At 40.5% G+C, this 21114-nt stretch overlaps 1 protein-coding gene across 1 annotated transcript; it reads left to right on the forward strand.

Annotated features, from left to right (window-relative positions):
* Positions 1-287: 287 nt before the first annotated feature.
* DHRS7 (dehydrogenase/reductase 7) lies at positions 288-20146 on the forward strand. The gene is made up of 7 exons (XM_066342563.1): positions 288-570; positions 9972-10124; positions 11750-11856; positions 12322-12561; positions 15238-15360; positions 16524-16739; positions 19912-20146. The coding sequence occupies exons 1-7, from the start codon at positions 438-440 to the stop codon at positions 19954-19956; spliced, it is 1017 nt and encodes a 338-aa protein (XP_066198660.1). The 5' UTR covers positions 288-437; the 3' UTR covers positions 19957-20146.
* The last annotated feature ends 968 nt before the right edge of the window (positions 20147-21114 follow it).

Consider the following 21114-nt stretch of genomic DNA (forward strand, 5'->3'; position numbering starts at 1 on the left):
AATTTAATGGTTTGTTCGATTCATCCAATTAAAAAAGAAAGATAAAAAAGAGGAAGCTGAAATATTTGTGCTTTTCCTGTTGACACAACCAGAGCCTCGAAAACTGTCCTCAAAACAACTGCTGAAGAATAATCTTTTGATCTTATAAATCCGTGCTTTTTGTTTCCACTTCAACCCTTTATTGGATGCATGAGCAGGCGGAATTTATGCAGGAATTGCGGTGCCGGACATCCCAGGCGCGACGTGCGGACACACCTCACGCGCACGCACGCACGCAGCGGGAAGGTGGGGTCTACCGGAGAGGGTGCGGCTCTGGGTGGAGCCCCGCGACGCTGCTCGCAGGCTGGCAGGGAGGCAGCCGCACTGATTCCTACGCGCTGCTGCGCGGCTGGGAGGGAAGTCCGTCTTCCCGGAGGAGCCGGGTGCACGGGGCCGCGATGAGCTGGGAGTTGGTGCTCTCGCTGCTGGCGTTGTGCGTGCTGCTCGTGTTCGTGGTGCAGCTGCTGCGCTTCCTGCGGGCCGATGGCGACCTGAGCCTGCTGTGGGCCGAGTGGCAGGGGCAACGTCCAGGTGAGGACCCGCAGCCGCCCCTCGGGAGTGGGAGGCCGAGGCTGCGCTGCCTCCACGTCTCTCTGGGTGGCGCGGAGCTTCCGCGCCGCAAGGCTGAGCCTTTTCCTACGGCTGCGGGCAAGGAAGGGGCGATTCTGCCTTTTTGTCTACTGTTCTGGTCGGCTGGACTAGCCTGGCTGCCAGAGTAAGAGAGTGCTGGAATGGGCGGGCGCCCTGCGGACCCTGAGTTCTTACCGGGCTCCCAGGGATTCAGATGCGGTGTCAGAGCACGGTACTTCGAGAAATAGTGTGCACGTCCCCCTGGTTTGTAAGGGAGAAGCCTTTTGAGGACAGCAGCTCCGTGTTTCTACCTGTTTAAGTTGTTTATCCACCACTTCTCGCTCTCCTTGGGGTTTGAAATGGTAACATTTGAGATTCTCTACGAGAGGAAGACCTGAACCTCTCTGTCAATTTAAGAAAAAAGTTTTTATTTGGGCCAGAGTGAGGAGGACATGCCCGAGAGCAGAACTCCAAGAAGCTTTGGAACAGTGCTCTGACTTGGAAGAGTGAGGACTGCTTATATAGGTAGAGGGGAAAGGGAGAAGTCCATACATTTCAAAGATTAACAGTTTTACATCATGGGGAAAGGATGTACAGATAGAGTTAGGTCGTCCCTGCGGTGTGGGATAATCTGAAAATAGAGTTTGGAAGCATTTATTCTTCCAGGCTAACGTTTATCAGGATGCAGAAAGAACAGACATTACTTTCTGTGATCATTTGTTTTTCATTTTGGAACTGTTGAAAAGTTCATGTGATTATTCCCACGGCCTGTGTCCTGTTAAGAACCGAAAAGGCTTTGTATTGTCTTTCGGTTACTGGTTTTTAGTTAGAGCAGTTAAAGCAGTAGTTCTTTCTTCATGTAACCTGGAGTTGTCCACCTACTTACTCATTGGAATATGTAAAAGTATTAGTTGGGAAAGAACTGGATTGGCATTTTGCCTGGAATAAGATCACTATTGCTATACTAAGGGGGCATTCCTCCTGTCCCACCTGTGTCTGTGCCCTGCCTAATATTTGCTGAACATTTACTAAACACAGTCTATAAACACATTGTATGTGCTAAGCAGTGCGCTTGGTCTATTACATATGTGATCTTTATTTTTTTTTTTTACATGGTCTCCTACAAAATAGGTTTTGTTAGTCTTATCTTCTAGGTCAGTGATTTTCAACCTTTGTTTCTCACGCACTCATAAACTAATTACTAAAGAAAAAATTCTTCCTTAGTAACTAATTTATTTGTGCCATGAGATGAAAATGGTTGTATTTAGTCAGGGGCACTGACCTTAGTAATTAGTGTGTGTTTGTGCCATGAAAAAAAAAAGGTTGAAAATCACTGTTCTAGGTAAGGAAACTGACAGTTGGAGAAATTTAATAATCTGCCCAAAGTTAGGCTTTGGATGCATAAGGGCTGGTGGAAGTGGGGGTTTCCAAGGATCAAGTTTCTTGTATGAAGAGACTCATCATGTGAGGAGGTTTGCTTGGAAGTCAGAGGTCGTATGCTTTTCAAACGGGGCCAGAAGATAAGCGAAATAGTATTGCTTCAGTGGGGGTGAACATTGGTTCTTGGGGATTGAAAAAAAATCTTAAAGGGTACAATGTTTTGTGCCCCTCCAAAGCTCAGCCCTACCCAAAACAATCTTACTCTTTAGTATTTCACTTCTCTCATTCATTTTTTTTTTTTGAGAGTAGTATAATGTGCAACACTGACATTGAGTTCATGGAAAGTTTACATATTATATATATGCAAGGTCAGTGCTACAAAACTATGGCAAATTGGTGGCTGTTGTTGGCAGACTGGATGGTTTGCTCCATCTCTGTAGATGGAGCGCATGTGCCCACTGGCTGCTTTGTGGATGTTTGTGTTTGATCCTCTGTGCATTTGTGTTAACTTGGACTTTCAGAATTACTTAAAATAGTTTATATTTTGTTACTTAATTTTACAAAAATTATCCAATGTGTTAATTATGTCTAGCACTGAAAAGAAAAATGTCCACACTATCTAGCAGCTAGTTAAATTAAAAGTTATTTCGTATATCAAGCAACACTTAAAAGGTGACTAAACACAAATTTCAAGAAATTTACTTATTATATTTCAGTGTTTTTATTTTGCTGTAAAAATAACACTTTTGAAGGATTTAAAATTACATTTAGTTACATTGTTATTATCTAGTTGTATAATGTGCTAATTTGCATATTAATTCAATACATTACCATTTAAGTCAACACATTACATTAAAAGTTTTCAGCTAATACAGATATGAAGGTAAGTTAAATTTTAATAGCTTTTATTAAAAATTATTTTTTTAAACTACAGTGGTACCTTGACACACGGGCGCTTTAAATTATGAACAATTTGAGAGACGGCACAGGATTTTTTTGCTTAATGAGCGGATATTTGAATCACGAGCTTCCGCCACCTTCCACTAGATGGCCTGCCGAACGTTCTGAAAGGGAGGAAGAAACAAACTTCTATGGAAAGGTTTTTGTTGAAATGGCCTCGAAGTGAAAGCAAGGAAAGGGTGGCGAAAAAGCCAAAATTCAGTGAAGAAAATGATGATTAAGCAAAGTAAAAAAAATAGCAATTAAGTTTAGCGATAAAGTTATATATCATAACATAGTATGTAAGTTAAATTTTGCAATTAAATAAGTGTGTAGAGAGTAAGTTATATTAAGCAATAGCGCAGGAAATGAAAACCTCCTTCACCAGTCTCCTCCCCCTTTGCCAGCATCTTCGCCTGACTTTGAAGGTAAATACACTTCATAAACCAGTTTATTTCTTTACATTCTCTCTTATGTGTGTGTGTGTGTGTGTGTATGTAATTGTTATTTATAAAGTACATTTTCTTACTTAAAAGCATATAAAACAAAAAATTTGTGTGGTTTTTCGGGGCCAGAACAGATTAATTGTATTCCTATTAATTTAAATGGAGAAATTCGATTTGACACGGGAGCAAATTGAGTCACGAGCTCGGCCATAGACCAAATGAAACTCATGTGTCAAGGTACCACTGTATAGGAAAGTTTATTTAGGCAGTCACAGAGGTAGAAGTGAGTGGTAGAGGAAATGGGCTCAGGAAGCAAGTTACAGAGGTGAAAGAGGGGCCTTTGGAGCTTAGGAGAGAAGGGTAAAGGTAACCTTAGGCTGGGTGGGGTGATGGTGGGGAGTGAGAGGTAGGGGAAAGGCACAGGCATGCTCCTGGGAGGTAGAGCATACTGGGTTCTCTGTCCTAGGTCTTTTAAGGGTGGGGGTGTTGGGGGGCGTCCCAGGGGAGGACCTCAACAGTATATTCATCAGCTTTGCAGATGTGTCCTTTTAGGGTCATAGTCTCCATGGATTGTTCAGTGCCAGGGTAGGGAGTTAGTGCAGCTGGTCCTGAGTTCATCTGTGGCATTGCTGGTTTTGCTGCTTTTCTAGGCCTGGAGCTGAAACACTACTGAGGCCTAGATGTGTTTGATGCAGTTCAGAACCTCATTGTCCTGGGTTCTTATGCTTACGGGCTATTCTCCTGCCCCTTGCTCCTCCTTTAAGGGGGACTACTACATGACTCTTAATGGGCCAGGAGAGGAAAGGTCAGGGAAGGGTCCAAACCCCCTCAGTATTATATGTAGTGGAGGGAAGCTCTGGGACTAAATCCTTGTCTTCCCGCTTTTTCCCTTTGTTAGGCCCCTGAGGCTTTCCCTGGTGAACTTCTGCGCTCAGCCTATTGTCCTTGCTCTGCTCATGTCTGTCTAACTGCCTACAGTATTCCACCCTCAAGGATCTTGGCTCTGAACTCTTCTGTGGAAAGAGGGTGCAGGGTTTCTTCCGTAGCTGCTTCCTGCTGGAGAGGGGCAGTGTTTTCCTTCAGAGCCAAGAGATCCTCAGAGGAATCATGAGGCCTGGGCTCACAAGGAGGTTGTGATGGTATTTAGGGGCGGTATTCCTGAGTAGGAGTTAGGGCTTGCAACCTGCTGGAGACAAACTGTTACAAATCTCAACAGTGTTGGGGGAAAACCTAAAATGATAGGAATTATGATGAATGATTTGCTAAAAGGAAAAATGTTTTCATTCTCAATAAATCCAAGTCAAAGAATGGGAGGAAAAAAGTTGAAACATTAGCTTGGAGGGTTGTAGCTAACTATTTAAAATAACTGGAATAATTCAGGATCCAGTTTAGTTTATATAGGTGAGGTAGAGCCCCGGCTGGTTGGCGCACAGAGCGTCCACCTGGTGTGCGTCCTGCGTTCAGTCCTCTCTCAGGGCACACACATGAGAAGCAACCACATGTTTCTCTTCCCCTCCCTCGCCCCTTTCTCTCTCTCTTCCCCTCTCAAAGCCAGTGGTAGCTTAATTGGTTTGAGTGTAGCCCCAGGTGCTAAGGACAGCTTGGTTGGTCCAGGCATAGGCTTCAGGCACTGAGGATAGCTTGGTTGATTTGAGCATTGACCCCAGACAGGGGTTGCAGGGTGGATTGCAGTTAGGGCACATGCGGGAGTCTATCTCCCCTCCTCTCCCTTAAAATAAATAAATAATAAATGTCAAAAATAAAACTTTGGAGACAAGTAACTGAACTGTAGTCTAATATCCACAACTGTATATTATGGAGTCTATTGAAACACAACCTCCCCCAAATCACCCTTATTTTTATCAAATAGCCAAATTAAGACCAATTTATTTACTATATTAAGTTCAGTTTCATTTTGCCCTGATTATTTGCATAAGCATGATGAGAATATCAATTTATCGTATAGGCTCTCTTAACACTGATTTTCTGGAATCTCCTAAGGAATCTCAAGATTAGGCTTTAATTAGCTCCTCCGGGGGAAGAAGCCAAGCCACACAGTTGCCGTCAGGCTTTGCCTGCAATACCTATAGGTTTGGCTAAACTCAAGCTCTCGAGGTCTCCAGAAAGGTCTTGACATTCTGTTTTGGTGTCTCCCAGGAAAGCAACCTTCTCTCCTCACTTAGACAGACTGCCATGAACCATATGAATAAGCAGGGTACCAGGCTGTTTCTCCAAGGGGTTCTCTTATTGGCTTTCAGAGGCAATCTTAATTCCTTAAAGCTTTCTGGTGCCATCCAGAGTATACATGCCTCTTTCAAATACGACATTCTACTCGAAGTCTTGGTTAATAAAACCACTGTTGGCCTGAGCAGGTGGTGGTGCAGTGGATAGAGTGTTCGACTGGGATGTAGAGGACCCAGGTTTGAAACCTGAGGTTGCTGGCTTAAGCATGAGCTCTCATCTGGTTTGAGCAAAGCTCACCAGCTTGAGCCCAAGGTCACTGGTTTGAGCAAGGGGTCACTTGGTCTGTTGTAGCCCCCCCTCCCCCCGCCCCTGGTCAAGGCACATATGAGAAAGCAATCAATGAACAACTAAGGTGCCACAACGAGGAGTTGATGCTTCTCATGTCTGTCCCTATCTGTTCCTCTCTCTGTCACATAAATAAATAAATAAATAAATAAATAAATAAATAAAACCACAATTGGAAACTAGTTTTATGTGAAATGTTAACAGCTTTTAAATTTTAAATTTAGCCGTTCTTACCTAAGAGTAAACTTTATAGAATTTACGTATAAAGCGCAGGTGTATGAGAAGTACATAAACAGATATGCAGTATATCTATGGAATTAAAATCCCATAGGGGAGTAATCAGGCAAAAATGACCTACAGGACTCCTGGGAGTGGGGGTGATAATGAAAAGAAGTGAAAGGAACATGAGGATAGACTCAGGTCTCAAAACAGCTCAGACTAGAAAGACCGGTAGATTATCAAGGTGAAAAAAAATTATCCTCCTTGTCTTCTCTGGAGATTTATCATTATTTTTTGTCCCTTAAAAAGCAAACAAGATGGCCCTGGCCAAGTGACTTGGATAAACATTGCTCCAGCGCACCGAGGTCATGAATTCTATCCCAGGTCAGGGGCTGTATGAGAAGCAATCAATGAGTATGAGACTAGATGGAATAACTAAGTGGAACAATGAGTTGATGCTTTTCTCTCTCTCTGTCTCTCTCTCCCCCTCCCCCTGCCGCTCTCTCCCCTCTTTCTCCCTCTCTCTCATTTTCTCATACTTCCTCTTTCTCTCTTTGAATCAATGGAAAAATTTTAAAAAGTAAACAAAATACTCACATAATAGAAAACCAAGAATACAAAAGGAACTTGTAGTGAAAAGGAAATCCCTTTCCCAGCCTTGTCCTTCAGCTACCCAGTACGCCTCCCCAACCTTTTATGTATCCTTCTAGAGGAATTCTCTGTTTCCAAGCATATATCTCCCATGGTGACATTTAAGGGTGACTAATTTTAGATATTGCACGTTGATCCAGAAAAAAAAAAGTCCATGGCACGAGTCCAGAGGAGGGAAAGTCTCCACAGCAGCACATGGGAGGAAAACTCAGGTTTTAGTTGGCAGCAACCTTAGTGAGTCAACTGTGAAGTGATTGCCAGAAAAATTAGGCAAGCCTGTGAGATATTTGGTGTCTTGAAGCAACAAACTGCAAACAACAACAGATGTCTTCTGTAACCTGTGTCAGCCTCTGTGCTGGGCACTGGGGACACAGCCACTGTCCAGGTCCTTACACAGCCCATCTTCTGGGGGCCAACAGAAGCAATTTAGTCATCTCACCCTGCTCTGAATTGTACAGACCCCATGAGACTCCTGTATCCTGCTCTGGCCAATAGGGACATTGACTAACTAGAGCTTGGGCAGGGAGGTGTGAGCTGAACAGCGAGGAAACCTGATACCATGTCATCTGAGGGAAGGTAGCAGAAATTGGAGGTGTTTATGTAGCCTTAGAGAAGCAACAGAGGAGAGGACTTAGAGAGGACATAACAGCTGTCTTCAAATAAATGGAGGATTGTCACGTGAAGACAGGCTTGATTTATTCTTTCTGATGCCACAAGCCATTGGCTGCTGGTGGGTAGAAGTTAAAGGTATATCACATCAGTATAAGAATCTTTGAACGGCTTGAATGGTTGATTGGACTGGTCCAAAAAAGGAGCAAGAGCATCCGAGGTGACTGGCTTCCTCGTCCTGTCAGGTACTAGTTAGTAGAGACTAGTCACCCAGAGGAGAGAATTCTCAGTCTGGATTTGGGGTTGAACTTTAAGTTTCCTTCCAGTTTTGAGAGTCTGCTGTCAGAGGCTTTTTAGGGAGGCCATTGTGAATGGCAGACTCTGTAGAGTTGGGTAAGAAAAGTTGGTGTCTCCAGAAAGGTGCCCGAACTGCAGGTTTGGTACAAAGGTAAGTGTGAGCCTGGGGACTTTTTCATCACTGGATTTAAATATTTGAATATTGAGGGGGAAACTCAAATCTTTGTTAGTTCTACATTAGTATTAAATAGTTACAAACAAACTATATTTACCCTAGAGTCTGAGTATTGTAGAACTTTGGAACAATGAGTAGTCAGTGAATGAATAAGTGACTATCTGGATATATATTTTGCTATTCTGAGAAAGTCCTTTAGGAAGGTGGCTTGTTGCGCCTTTCCATGAGAGCACTTCATGTGATGGGAAAACATTGTAGCCCAGGTATAGTATTTTGGATGTTTTCATCCTTAGTTCAGATATTTACACGAAACCTCTTTCCTGAGGACAAGTTACTTTTGCTTGTCTTCCTTCCGTTTTCCTGTTGTAGCTAAGGCTCCGAATTCTCATACAGGAACATTTCACTACTGTGTGTGGTGGTGCTGGGATTTGAACCCTGGCATTTTCTAGAGCTCATACTGTCAATCTGGCAGTTAAGTTTTAGAATCACTTTACTAAAATAGTAAACTAGTTTCTTGATATTTTACCTTTCTAGTAAACCAGAAAGGTGTATGTTAAGTGGTACCTGTACAGCTTTGCTATTTTTGTTAAATAACACATATTTTATACATAAGGCACACAGGAACGTTGCATCACAGTGACTGTGATTTCAGATAGACAGTGGCTATCATCTGCAATGCAAACTAAGCTTTTCATCGGAGAATAAGCCACTCATCATTGATTTGTTACTGTAACATTTTTACAATCTTTAACAAGAAAGTAATTGTACAAACAGAGTACGTTTTCATCTCACTCTCACATACATTTCATCATGGATGAACTACCAGATTCTCCTAAAATGAAAGTGCAGGCATTTGGAGAACACTTGTACGAAATGACTTTCATTTGATAGGCATCAGTTAAGATTGACAGATGGGGACAACATGAATTTAAAAGTCCAGGACAGTTCCACCATCCCACAGAATAGAACTTAGCATAGTCAGATTCATTATCATTTCCTCCATTGCAGACATTAGAATAATAGGATTGAAAACTGGATGGGACCTTTAGTGATCATCTTATCTGAATCTCTCATTTTGTAGAACAAGTGAGTCCAGGCCAGCGGTTCTCAACCTGTGGGTCGCGACCCTGGCGGGGGTCAAACGACCAAAACACAGGGGTCGCCTAAAGCCATCAGAAAATACATATTTATTTATGCAACCCCTGTGTTTTGGTCATTCGACCCCCGCTGGGGTCGCGACCCACAGGTTGAGAACCACTGGTCTAGGCAGACTTTTCCTAGACAGTGAAAGGTCTATTAGCCTAACTTTTCTTGATCGAATATACCGGTAAGTAGAGCCTTGAAGTCAGACTATGGAATGAGAAGGCTTACCTTGAAGGGAAGTCTGGAAGACTCACCTAGGGGTTTGGAATACACAAAATAATGAGTTGATAACTCTTACTAATATGATTTGCATTCATGCTTTTTTAAAAATTGGATGTTTCTTAGGATATTTAATTTTACAAAATTTTAATCACTTGACTGAGGTATGATGAGCATATAAAAATGCACAAAGTTAATATGTACAACTTGACGAGTTTGTGGATATGTGTTTACATCTCTGAGACCATTACCACAATCAAAGCTATAAAGAGGGTATTAAAATTTTTAAGTTCTGCCTGACCAGGCAGTAGTGCAGTGGATAGAGCGTTGGACTGGGATGCGGAGGACCCAGGTTCGAGTCCCCAAGGTTGCCAGCTTGAGCACCGCGGGCTCATCTGGTTTGAGCAAAAGCTCACCAGCTTGGACCCAAGGTCACTGGCTCGAGCAAGGGGTTACTCGATCAGTTGTAGCCCCACGGTCAAGTCACATATGAGAAAGCAATCAATGAACAACTAAGGTGTTGTAACGAAAAACTGATGATTGATGCTTCTCATCTCTCTCCGTTCCTGTCTGTCTGCCCCCATCTATCCCTCTCTCTGACTCTCTCTCTGTCTCTGTAAAAAAAAAAAAAATTAAGTTCTACACATTGTATCTTCATAATTAGGGGTATTGTTTTAAACATTTTTTTTTGCTGATCTTTGAATATGGGTGTAATTCATAGCTTATTTTCTCCCCCCTCACTCTTTCCTCCATAGAATGGGAGTTGACCGACATGGTGGTGTGGGTGACTGGCGCTTCAAGTGGGATTGGTGAGGAGCTGGCTTACCAGCTGTCTAAACTAGGAGTTTCTCTGGTGCTGTCCGCCAGAAGAGCGCATGAGCTGGAGAGGGTGAAAAGAGGGTGCCTTGGTAAGTAAATCTGAAACAGCGACAGTGCTTCAGAAATCGGAATCCAAACTCAGGTATAGTTTGGGGCATTTCAGTAGTAAGAGTGGGATTTTCCTGGGCGGAACACTCTGGTTCCGAATGTTCCAAGTGCTTTGACCCCCCAGCCTCTTCCTTTTCTCTTAAGTAGCTGCCCTTGTCTTTTTCTTCTCTTTTTCTGTTGCCTCTTTACTTGCTTTTTTTTTTTTTTTTGCACTGTCTCTTGGCATTAGGAAGTGACCACCAATTCTCTCAAATGTTGGTAGATTTTTAGTAACCAAGTAAGTGCCATATATTTTTGTTTTAAAGAAGGAATAGTTTGGTTCTATTGTATGACATACATGTATGCAACCAAAGAAATTTAATTGGAAAGGGTCCTGACTTGTTTTGCTAAAATGTCAGATATTGAAGCTATCTGGGATGGTATAAGGTTTTTGTTATAAAGCATGGAAGGACAGGAAGGGAATTAAGTTTAAAAAATGCAACTTGAGATAACATTTTTCATATTCATATATAGGGCAATAATATTTCTTTATTTTTTGTTTGGGCTTTAATGTAGTTATGTTCACATTGAAAGCAACCTCAAGGAATAAAGTTATTCTTTCTCATGGACACTGACTATTTAAACTTAGATAATTTGGAATTTTCCAGCAGACACCATGTTTTTGTCATCTACCTGTCATTCTTTAGAAATTTGCTGATGGTACTAACCACCCAGAATTGACAGTTCCCAAAGCCACATGGGGTCTTTTATGATATTGCTTTTAAAGGCCCCTCATATTTCTGCCCTGGGCGATTTCTTATGGTAGTTGCTCTTGAGACTTGCAGTTCCTGCACTGGCAAAAATGAACCATATCAGCGTTTCTTAGTTGGAATGAGGCTGGTTGGTTTTCCTTATATCTGTTGGACAATTGATGCAGAGTTTTTCTTTTAAAAAGTTTTACTCCTTTGTCCATAAAGCCTTTATACATCTTGTATTTTCTCTACTTTCTTTATTTTCTTATTGACATTCCTTGTCTTCCAATGTTAGAGTTTAAGAAAATTAATTTCACTTCTTTTTTTTTTTTGATGAGCAAAAAATAGAAAGGGCCATTACAGTACAACATGTTTCTTGTCTGGGAATTCCGGGATTATGTACTTCTTCCTGTTTGCCCCCTGGAGCCCTCAGCTTCTGGAAGGAAGCTTCTAGGTATCATGTCACTGGAGGGCTCTGAGCTTCTTACTGATCTTAAGCATAAACTTCTTTTTCAATGTGTGTAAAGAGCAGCTAACTTTATGAACCTATCATGAAACAAAAGAACCTCTAGACTTTAAAGAAATTGCGCCCCCCAACTTTTTTTTAGCATGTAGTATTGTCTTGATTTTTTCTGGAGTCTTTTCCAACATTAGACTGTTTATACGCAAGCTGAGGAGAACCATTCTGCTTCCGGTGTACCCAGACAGCTTTTTGTCCTGTCAGATGATGCCATCTTACCACTACAGGGCCACTCAGAAGTGAGTTTGTTGTCAAGTCTGGTTGTAGGAGGGGTGTTCAACTTAATGCAGGTAGCAAGGAGCTTGATTGAATGATTGCATGACTTCCACACTAATTTTTAAGTGTCTTTATTTAGAGAATGGCAATTTAAAAGAAAAAGATATACTTGTTTTGCCCCTTGACCTGACTGACATAAGTTCACATGAAGTGGCTACCAAAGCGGTCCTCCAGGAGTTTGGTAAAGTAAGTAGCATTTTGAATCGATAAGTTTTGCTTTGAAGTAGCTTCAAAAGAAATGTCCATCTATGGTGCTGTCATTAGAAGGGCTTTAGGCAAATGGGTCTCTGCAATGAGATCAAGGCCCATGAGTTAGGCCTCTTAATCTCTGAGTCTTTGACTTTGTGTAATAAGTACTGTTCATACCTTAACAAGTACTGACCACTCCATGTAGAACAAAAGCTAAAAATTCAGCACCTCATATTTTTATGACACTTACCACTTTCCATGAAGAGTCACTTAAAATAGGAATATAATTCCATAGGTGAATTCTGTTTTTTATTTTATATTTTTATTGCTGACTTCTGGAAATAACACCCTTCTGTTCTGGTGACTCATCAAATTAATAGTATAAACAACCATGCCTAGGATTCCATCAATCCATGTACACATCATCCCAAAAGTGCTTCTTTTCTAATTTTTTTAAACTAGATTGACATTCTGGTCAACAATGGTGGAAGATCCCAGCGTTCCCTGTTTGTGGAAAGCAGCTTGGATGTCTACAAGGAGCTCATAATGGTTAACTACTTAGGGACTGTGTCCTTGACAAAGTGTGTTCTGCCTCACATGATCGAGAGGAAGCAAGGAAAGATTGTTACTGTGAATAGCTTCATGGGTCTGATGTCTGCGCCCCTTTCTAGTGGATACTGTGCCAGCAAACATGCTCTTCGGGTAAGGATGCACAAACTAATAACTTTGATAGAACTGACCCAAGTGCCCATGGGGGATATGGCCATCACTATAAGAGGTCATTGAACTAGACAGTGATATAGAGAGACAGAGAAAGAGACCCAAGGAAACCTTTGCTAGTGGACATCCCCAGAAGATGCTAAAAGTGACGTGAGCGTCACATGCCTCTTTCTAATTCAACAAACCTCTATTGAGCACCTACACTGTGCCATGTACTGGAAAAGATCCTGGGAATATAATGATGAGATATGGTCCCTACCCTTAAGAATTGTATGGTTGGCCCTAGCTGGTTGGCTCAGTGGTAGAGCGTCAGCCCGGCGTGTGGAAGTCCCTGTTTCAATTCCTGGTCAGGGCACACAGGAGAAGCGTCCATCTGCTTCTCCACCCTTCCCCCATCCTTCCTCTCTGTCTCTCCCTTCCCCTCCGGCAGCCAAGGCTCCATTAGAGCAGGGTTGGCCTGGGCGCTGGGGATGGCTCCATGGCCTCTGCCTCAGGCGCTAGAATATCTCCAGCAACAAAGGAGCAATGCTCCAGAGGGGCAGAGCATCGCCCCCTGGTGGGCATGCCGGGTGGATCCTGGTCAGGCACATGTGGGTGTCTGTCTGATTGCCTCCTTGCTTCTAATTTCAGAAAAATACAAAAAAAAAAAAAAAAAAAAAAAAGAATTGTATGGTCTACTCAACAGGTCGCCCTTCACCTTTTCCTCATTTCTACCACGTCTTCCTGGCAGATTTGGGGTCTACCTCTCATTTCTTCACATGCGTCATGTTGTAGTTTTCTCCCCATTTTTGTGCCTTCCTTTCCCTTCCTGCTTGTACGTAGGTTTATCTTACCTGGTTTAAATATGTAAGCATGTCAGAAATAGGAACTACTCACTACATGATTAGCCCTGAGCTTCATATCCCTGCTGGGACTGGCTTTGACTCTGTTTATCCTGAATTCATTGGAAGAAGATCTAGTCAAGGCAGAGGCTAGGAATATAGCTTGATTTGGTTTGCTTAACTTAGGAGATGTGAGTATTAGAAACAAATGAACTTTTAATGTTGGCTAGGAGTAGATATGAAGAAATATTATTAAACTATAACATGGAAGAAATTAAATCATAAGGCCAAAAGGAGAAGAATGATTAAAGGAGACATTATTTATAATTAATACTCTTGAAGGTCATTTTACATAGAATGTTTCACTGTTGGAATAATGAGATGAATTAGCTGAATGATTGTCAGTTTTACAAAAATTTGAGGCTTTGGTTCCTTAGGACACCCTTTCTGTTGTGCAAAGCAGATAGTTGCAGACAGTGACGAAATGGAATGCTACACTGACAGTTTTGTCATATTTGCTAATAGGGTACCAGTCACTTCTGCAGAGCCACTGGGCAAGACTTAGGCTGTTGATGAGAGAAGAGGGCTACCCCATCTGTTTGGCACCCAGTTTCTCATAAGATATGCAGAATGCTTTCAATCAAACATGGTCTAAGTTGTCTGGCCTGTCCTCCAAGACTCACAGTTTTATTTCAGGATTTGATTCTCTGACACAATGTGGCAGATTGAGACTCTTGTTAGTTATACCAGAAGCTGAACACTGAAACCAGGAGACTCTTTGAAGAGCACATTTCATTCCCAATGCCCAGCAAACTATAGCGAAAACATGTTTATCAGTGAAAAATTTACATGCTGTACTGGATGTGATTTCAAAAGAGAAGTTTTAGTGTCTGGTGTGTTGGCTCACATGGTTATCCATTCTCTCTCCTCTTTGCTGAAGAGGAGCAGAAAATTAAGGGTATGGGAGTTCATGTAGAAAGGCTTTCTCCTGTTTATTTGAGTTAGGCACTTAATTAGTCCCTGATTGCAGGAATCTTCATAGGCCCTGTATTTATTGGAGGTCAGCACTAAGGTCTGGTAACTACTTAATGTTGTTGGATCATAAATAAACGTACCCTGGGTTAGCTATTTAGCCTTTTTATTAGTTAACTCAGCTTATAACAATATAGTCTTGGAACATTTCCTAAATTAGGAAAAAGATTAGGGAAAGTAAATGTTTCCCCGCTATTTGGTTTAGAAATGGCCAGTATCTTAAGTCTAGAGTCTTACTGCCCAGAAAAGATGGACATTGGCCGAAACTAGTTGTCTATTAAACTAATAATAAATAGAAAGCGTTGAATTCTTGATGAGAGTTTCTGTTAAGTACTAATCTCCTCTCACTCCCTCTTGTACCAGTATTGGCACTTTAGACTGCTTTGAGGGAAAAAAAAGAAACCAAACCTAAGTGAGCCTCAGGGGAGAACATGCCCCCCGTTTGGAATAGTGATGTGGCGATTGGTTTAAGGAGGATCTATCAGAATCCCCGGGGGTAGTTTTTCAACTATCCAGTGCTTGCCTACCATAAACATCACTGATGGCACGACCCACCACCACCAAGCAGATGAACCTCTCATACCTGGAAAGAGCTGAGAATGCTATTCTAGATTGCCTCCAGTTTTACAGTTAAAAATGCTTAGTAAGATTGCACAATTACATTTCATGTTCTTTATTCAGCCATTTCAGACATATTTTGATAATATGCCGCTATTGTCCTTCATAGTTGAAGAGAAGTGATTTCATGTTAATAATCAACTTGAGATATGTGTTTATATTTATTTTATTTATTTGTGCCTACTAGGGTTTTTTTAATGGCCTCCGAAGTGAACTTACCACATACCCTGATATAGTAATTTCTAACATTTGCCCAGGACCAGTGCAATCAGATATTGTGAAGAATTCCATAACTAATGATGTCACAAAGGTAAAAATTTCTAGTTGGGGTATAATTGGAATGCTTTAGTAGTTATATATTGGTGTTGTATCAGTATGTCTCAAGGTTTTCATGTTAGAACTGCTTATGACTTATTTACAAACCTTATCTGATGGCACTAGGAGAGTGTTGAGGTCAGCTGGTACGTGCTTTGGCAGCCAGTTTTAATAAAGGCTATGGGAATTTCTGAGATACTACTGATAAGTAAGCCCCCCCATTATGTGATTTAAATAACCCAGTTTCTATCAATTCACAAATGATAGGAATACTGAAAGGTTCTCTGTGGCTGAATTTTAGTATATTAAACTGACTGGACTTTTAAAGAGGAATTACAGTGAAGCTTAGTAGAAGCCTTGTTGCATTGTGATAATTTTAGGTTAGCCTCACCCAGGGCTGTGCTTCCCGCAGCTCAGATTGCACAGTGATTTATCAAGTGAATGGCAGATGTCTCTGGGAGATTCCAGCGTCACTCAGTAATACAGAATCCTGCTAACGACCATGAAATTTTCCTTCTCCGTTAAATCTCTTTCTACTGAGACATAAATCTGTGTACTATATATGTTGCTATGTAAGTGTTCACAGATATAATTGATATTTTCACATTTTCTGTGGGGGTTCTAAGGTAAAATAGAATAATCACCCAATTATAGGCAATAAGGGCCTTGGAATGTAGACCTGGTTATGATAATGACCTGTGTGAGCACAGGTGAGTTACTACCTTTCTGGGTTTCAGTTTATGGATTTCTAGAATGGTGGTAGTATGTTAACTGGATTAGTACTACCAGATTTGTTCACTACCAGGAAACCACTTTTATCTTTTCTTCCATTTCACCACCATGGACTCTATATGTTTTATAGAATTTCATTTGTTAAATGTATGTATTAATTTGCTTAAAGATTTTTATTACTGCAATGATACATCATTGTTATTGAGAGCATGAAGATGATACAATTCTAATTAAAAGCAAAGGGCCCTCATCTGTTAGTTAGCCTGCACAGTCTCTCTGTACCTAGGGGGGCTCCTGAAGGGGCCTGAGGTCACGTTAAAGGAGTCACTCATCTAGAAGATTCCTGGGTCCTGCCTGACAAGCTTAAAAGTTCTATAAAATACCTTGGGTCATATTCAGCACTTAATTTTTTGAAAAATCTCTTAGGCTTTAGGTAATGCTGGAGACCAGTCCCACAAGATGGCCACCAGCCGGTGTGCGCGGCTGATGTTAATCAGCATGGCCAATGACTTGAAAGAAGTTTGGATCGCGGAACAGCCTTTTTTGGCAATGGCATATTTGTGGCAGTATATGCCAACGTGGGCCTGGTGGCTAACAGACAAATTGGGGAAGGAAAGGATTGAGAACTTTAAGAAAGGTCTGGTAAGGACAATTTATACATTTCTTACTACATGTCAGTCTTGTAGGAAAGTATGAAATTTTCAAGTTCTTAGAAACTTTTCTTACTAACCCCCCACTAATCTCATTATATCAATACAAAAGATTCAAAGAGTATTCTGTACCCCATGCATATCTGTTGGTTTATTATATTACGACTGGTCTTGGAGAAAGAAGTTTTCTACAAGGTAAAATCACATCAAAGATTGCCAGTTTTTCTTCTACACTTACTGTTTGACCCATGCGTGTGCCAAATGCTTTCTCCTCACAAGCTCCTACTCATCCTACAGGTCTCAGCTCTGGTCGGACCTCCTTGAGTTGATTCCTGGCCTCCTGTCTCAGTTCTGCCCAGGACTACATGAACCTCGGCCCACCATTACCTCTGTTGAAAGCAATTCCTGCGATCTTAAAACTAAGGCACTCTTGCTGTGTAGTACTGGTTCCTTTGACTTGATCCAGGAGCACTTTGCACAACTGACATGTGCCTGTGCCCATGTCTAAGAAAATATGCTGAACACTCATTCTTTCAACACTCATTTTTGTAGAGAAGTGAGGAATATTGTGAACTAGTTGAGAAAATCATGACCACCAAAAGAGTTTAATGTATTGATATAAACAGCACACAAAATATAGAGTTAAGCCAAAAATTATTAGGAATACACAAAGTTTATTTCAGTGGATGATTTTTATTGTCGAAGAATTTCTTTCAATGATATGTCCTTCTTTTAGAAATGTTAGTAGGGACTTATGTAGAAAGAGAATTAAAAAACGGGATCATATCATATGTAGCCTTATATAACCTATCTTTATTTAAGTAATCCATGAATTGTGAGATGTTTAATTTGCTCTACCGTTTTTAACGACAGCAGAAATGAATTAGTGAAAAAAGCAAAAATGCTTAAAACAAAATGCTTAAAGAGACTTAAAGGTTATAAAATTTCCATGCTGCACTAATCTGTTCAGAACTTGAAAAATCATGAAGGTGGGGTGCTCCACATTTTCTGCCAACTTGTACTGTGGACCAGCTTGCTTTGGGCCAAATCATTTATGTGTTTTGGTAAGGTTGTGGCTTGGTAGTGTGGGATGGTTCTAAAGGTAGAGTTTCATCAAAGATTACATCTGAGTTTTATATTTGGACTACAGCTGATAAAGTGGTAGTGTGCCCACTGATGAATGAGAGTCAAAAGGGAAGGCCATCTTACTAGAGAGGTGACACAGCATCTTGGTGCTAGGCTACATGGGTTGAAATCCCAGCTCTACCCTAGTCAGTCCCATGACCTCAGGCAAGTTACTTCTCTATAAGGCAGTGCCCTGATCTACAAAATGGAGATTAATGATGACCGTAGCACCTAGTCATAGGATTGTTATGGGGATTGAATGAGTTAGTATGTGGAAAACCCTTAAAACATACCATGGAGTGTTAAATTTATTAAGGATTAGTTGTTAATGCTTTCATTTTGATAGTAGCAGGGTGTTGTGCTAAGGAGTAAAGATCAAAGAGTTAAGTAATAGGGCAGAGAGACAATACATTATAGAAATAATTGTTTCAGGGGCTAGAGTTTCAATTCCAGTAGCAGATGTTATTTTGTTTATTTACACAATATCTAATTGTAAAATATAAACATTGTTCAGTAAATGTAGCATTTGATTACAGAAACCTTTGCTAGCAATGATGGCCTTTCTCTTCCTACCACTGTCTTTAATATATTGCTTATTACGTGGTCTTGAGAACTTTAAGAAAGGTCTGGTAAGGACAATTTATACATTTCTTACTATCAATACATGTCAGTCTTGTAGGAAAGTATGAAATTTTCAAGTTCTTAGAAACTTTTCTTACTAACCCCCCACTAATCTCATTATATCAATACAAAAGATTCAAAGAGTATTCTGTACCCCATGCATATCTGTTGGTTTATTATATTACGACTGCCTTATCACTTAAATTTTTTTTTTCCCATCGATTTGAGAGAGAGAGAGAGATGCATCAACTCATTGCTCCACATATTTGTTCCATTTAGTTGTACACTCATTGGTTGCTTCTGACCGGGGATCAAATCTGTGACCTCGGAATGTTGGGATGATGCCCTATCCCTATCCACTGACCTACCCCACTAGGGCCTGCTCTGTCATTTAAAAACATTTTTATTTATTGATTGCTTTTAGAGAGAGAGGAAAAAACATTGACTTATTGATGCCTTCATTGGTTGATTCTTTTATGTGCCCTGACCAGGGATCAAACCTGCAACATTGGCATATTGGGACAGTACTCTAATCAATTGAACTACTCAGCCAGGGCACTTTATCATTTTTTTTTTAGAATGATAAACTGGGCATCATTTCATTTCCCAGTCCCATTTGTGAGATACCGTATATCATTCTTTACACAAAACCACAGAAACTCAAAAAAGGTGTTTCTCATTTTTATGCAATTCTCTCCTCCCTGCTCCTTTCCTCCATGTTGTTATTTTCTATTATATTATATATATCCATCTCCTTACTGTGGTTGGTTTATAAGTAGCTTAAGTTAAGAGAATGCCAATATAGCTTTATCCCAAGTTAAATGTACTAGGTGATAATACTTGAATTTGTTTCTTTCCTTTAGACTAGGAATAGTATGTCTGGAACTTTGTTTTGATGAATCTTTATTATGTTTAGGAATCAAGAACAATAGCTGCATTGAATTTTATGTTTTACTTCTTGTTTTGGTACTAATTCTTGGAAGTGGTAAATGTATATCTTACCAAATGTCACATCTTAGGGATAACTGAGTTGCCTTGTCTTACATTTTAAGCAATATACTAAAAGTTCACACATCATTTTAGAGTTACCTGTCAAATGTGTCAGTTCTGAATATTCTGATCCTTTGTAGTTGTTAAGGCAAGTCAGTGTAGGTCAGGATATGTTGCTCCAAAAGAGTAATAATAGAGATTTCAGCATTTACAAAATGACACGAGCCAGTGCCTGCCAGCGACGGAGCCCATTTTATAGATCTGCAATGCTAGCTAGGACTTTTATTCTAATTTAGGCATTTGTCCAGGTTTTATAAGGATTCTCAACAGTGAATCATAATTATATAGTTCCTTAAAACAGAAGGAATTGTAAAAATTGGGATAAATACAAGGAGGAACTGATTCATGTTACTGTCACTTTGTTACAGGATGCAGATTCTTATTTTAAAACCCGGAAGACGAAACATGACTGACGGGAGTGCTTGCATTTTCAAGTCGCTGGAGGGAGAAATAGAAAACATGAAAACAGCCATCTTCTTGTGCACAGAAGACTAACTTGTGATTTTTTACTTCTCAATAGATACAACTTTCCTTTCAATATGTAATAAACAAAAGATTGTCATGAGTCTTACAATCAAGATAATAAAAGAGCATTTTAACATACTCTAGCATTTATGCTTAAAATCTAGATTAGCAGAATGCCAAAGAATTACAGTAATCCACCTAACGTAAATGTGTGGAATATTACATGGAGCTGAGTGCTGGTTAATGAGCAGATACAAAGAAATCCCTGAGTGGTCCTGTGACCACATTACTTTCTCTGTCTTAGAAGAATTCATAGGTACAAATGGCTGTAATTTGGAGCAGTAGGTAAGACTCCTAGCAGCCATAATTTAACACCTATTATATACCATTTGCTGTACTGAGGTGCTTTGTATTAATTTATTCCTCATAACAGCACACTAAAGGTAGGTGGTACTGTCAGCCTTTATAGATGAAGAAAGATGCCCAAAGCAAGTAGATGTTCCTTTCCCAAGGTCACACAGTAATAGTAAGGGGTAAAGCCAGGATTAAACTCCAGGAAGACTCCATTGATAACTCCTACTCTGTAATTACTTTTACTTCAGTTTACTTTAATTTTAGCACATTACAGTAAATAACATGCATAGGCCACAATAGAAAAAATATTCCTTACCTATCGACTGTTAAGGGGGCTGTGGGAGAAGACAATCATGGTTCTTTAAAAGCAGTTCACCATTTAGTTATAGCCAAGGTAACATTACATCAAGTAACTGTAGAATAGCTGTTAAGTTGGAGGCCACACTGGTGGTTATCCTTGGGAAAGGGAGAAGGTGGTAAGTGGTGGAGTACACCGTGGGGTTCAGCAAGTAAAAGCAATGGAATAAATGCACAGATAGCAACATGGATATATCCTGTAAGCATGGTGAGGAGTGAAGAAAGTGAAAGAACTATAACATACGCTTAAATTCATGTGCATGGAAGGTAGTGTTCATTTTGCAAGAAAACATACAGTGAAAAGAAACATTAGATGTATTATAACGGTTGCTTAGGATGGGGAGAGGGATGGGGGTTGTAATATGGGGATAAAATGTAATAAGATGAGCTCTTGT

Source organism: Saccopteryx leptura, chromosome 6 (assembly GCF_036850995.1).
Source record: "Saccopteryx leptura isolate mSacLep1 chromosome 6, mSacLep1_pri_phased_curated, whole genome shotgun sequence".
In the NCBI taxonomy this organism is placed as follows: Eukaryota; Metazoa; Chordata; class Mammalia; order Chiroptera; family Emballonuridae; genus Saccopteryx; species Saccopteryx leptura.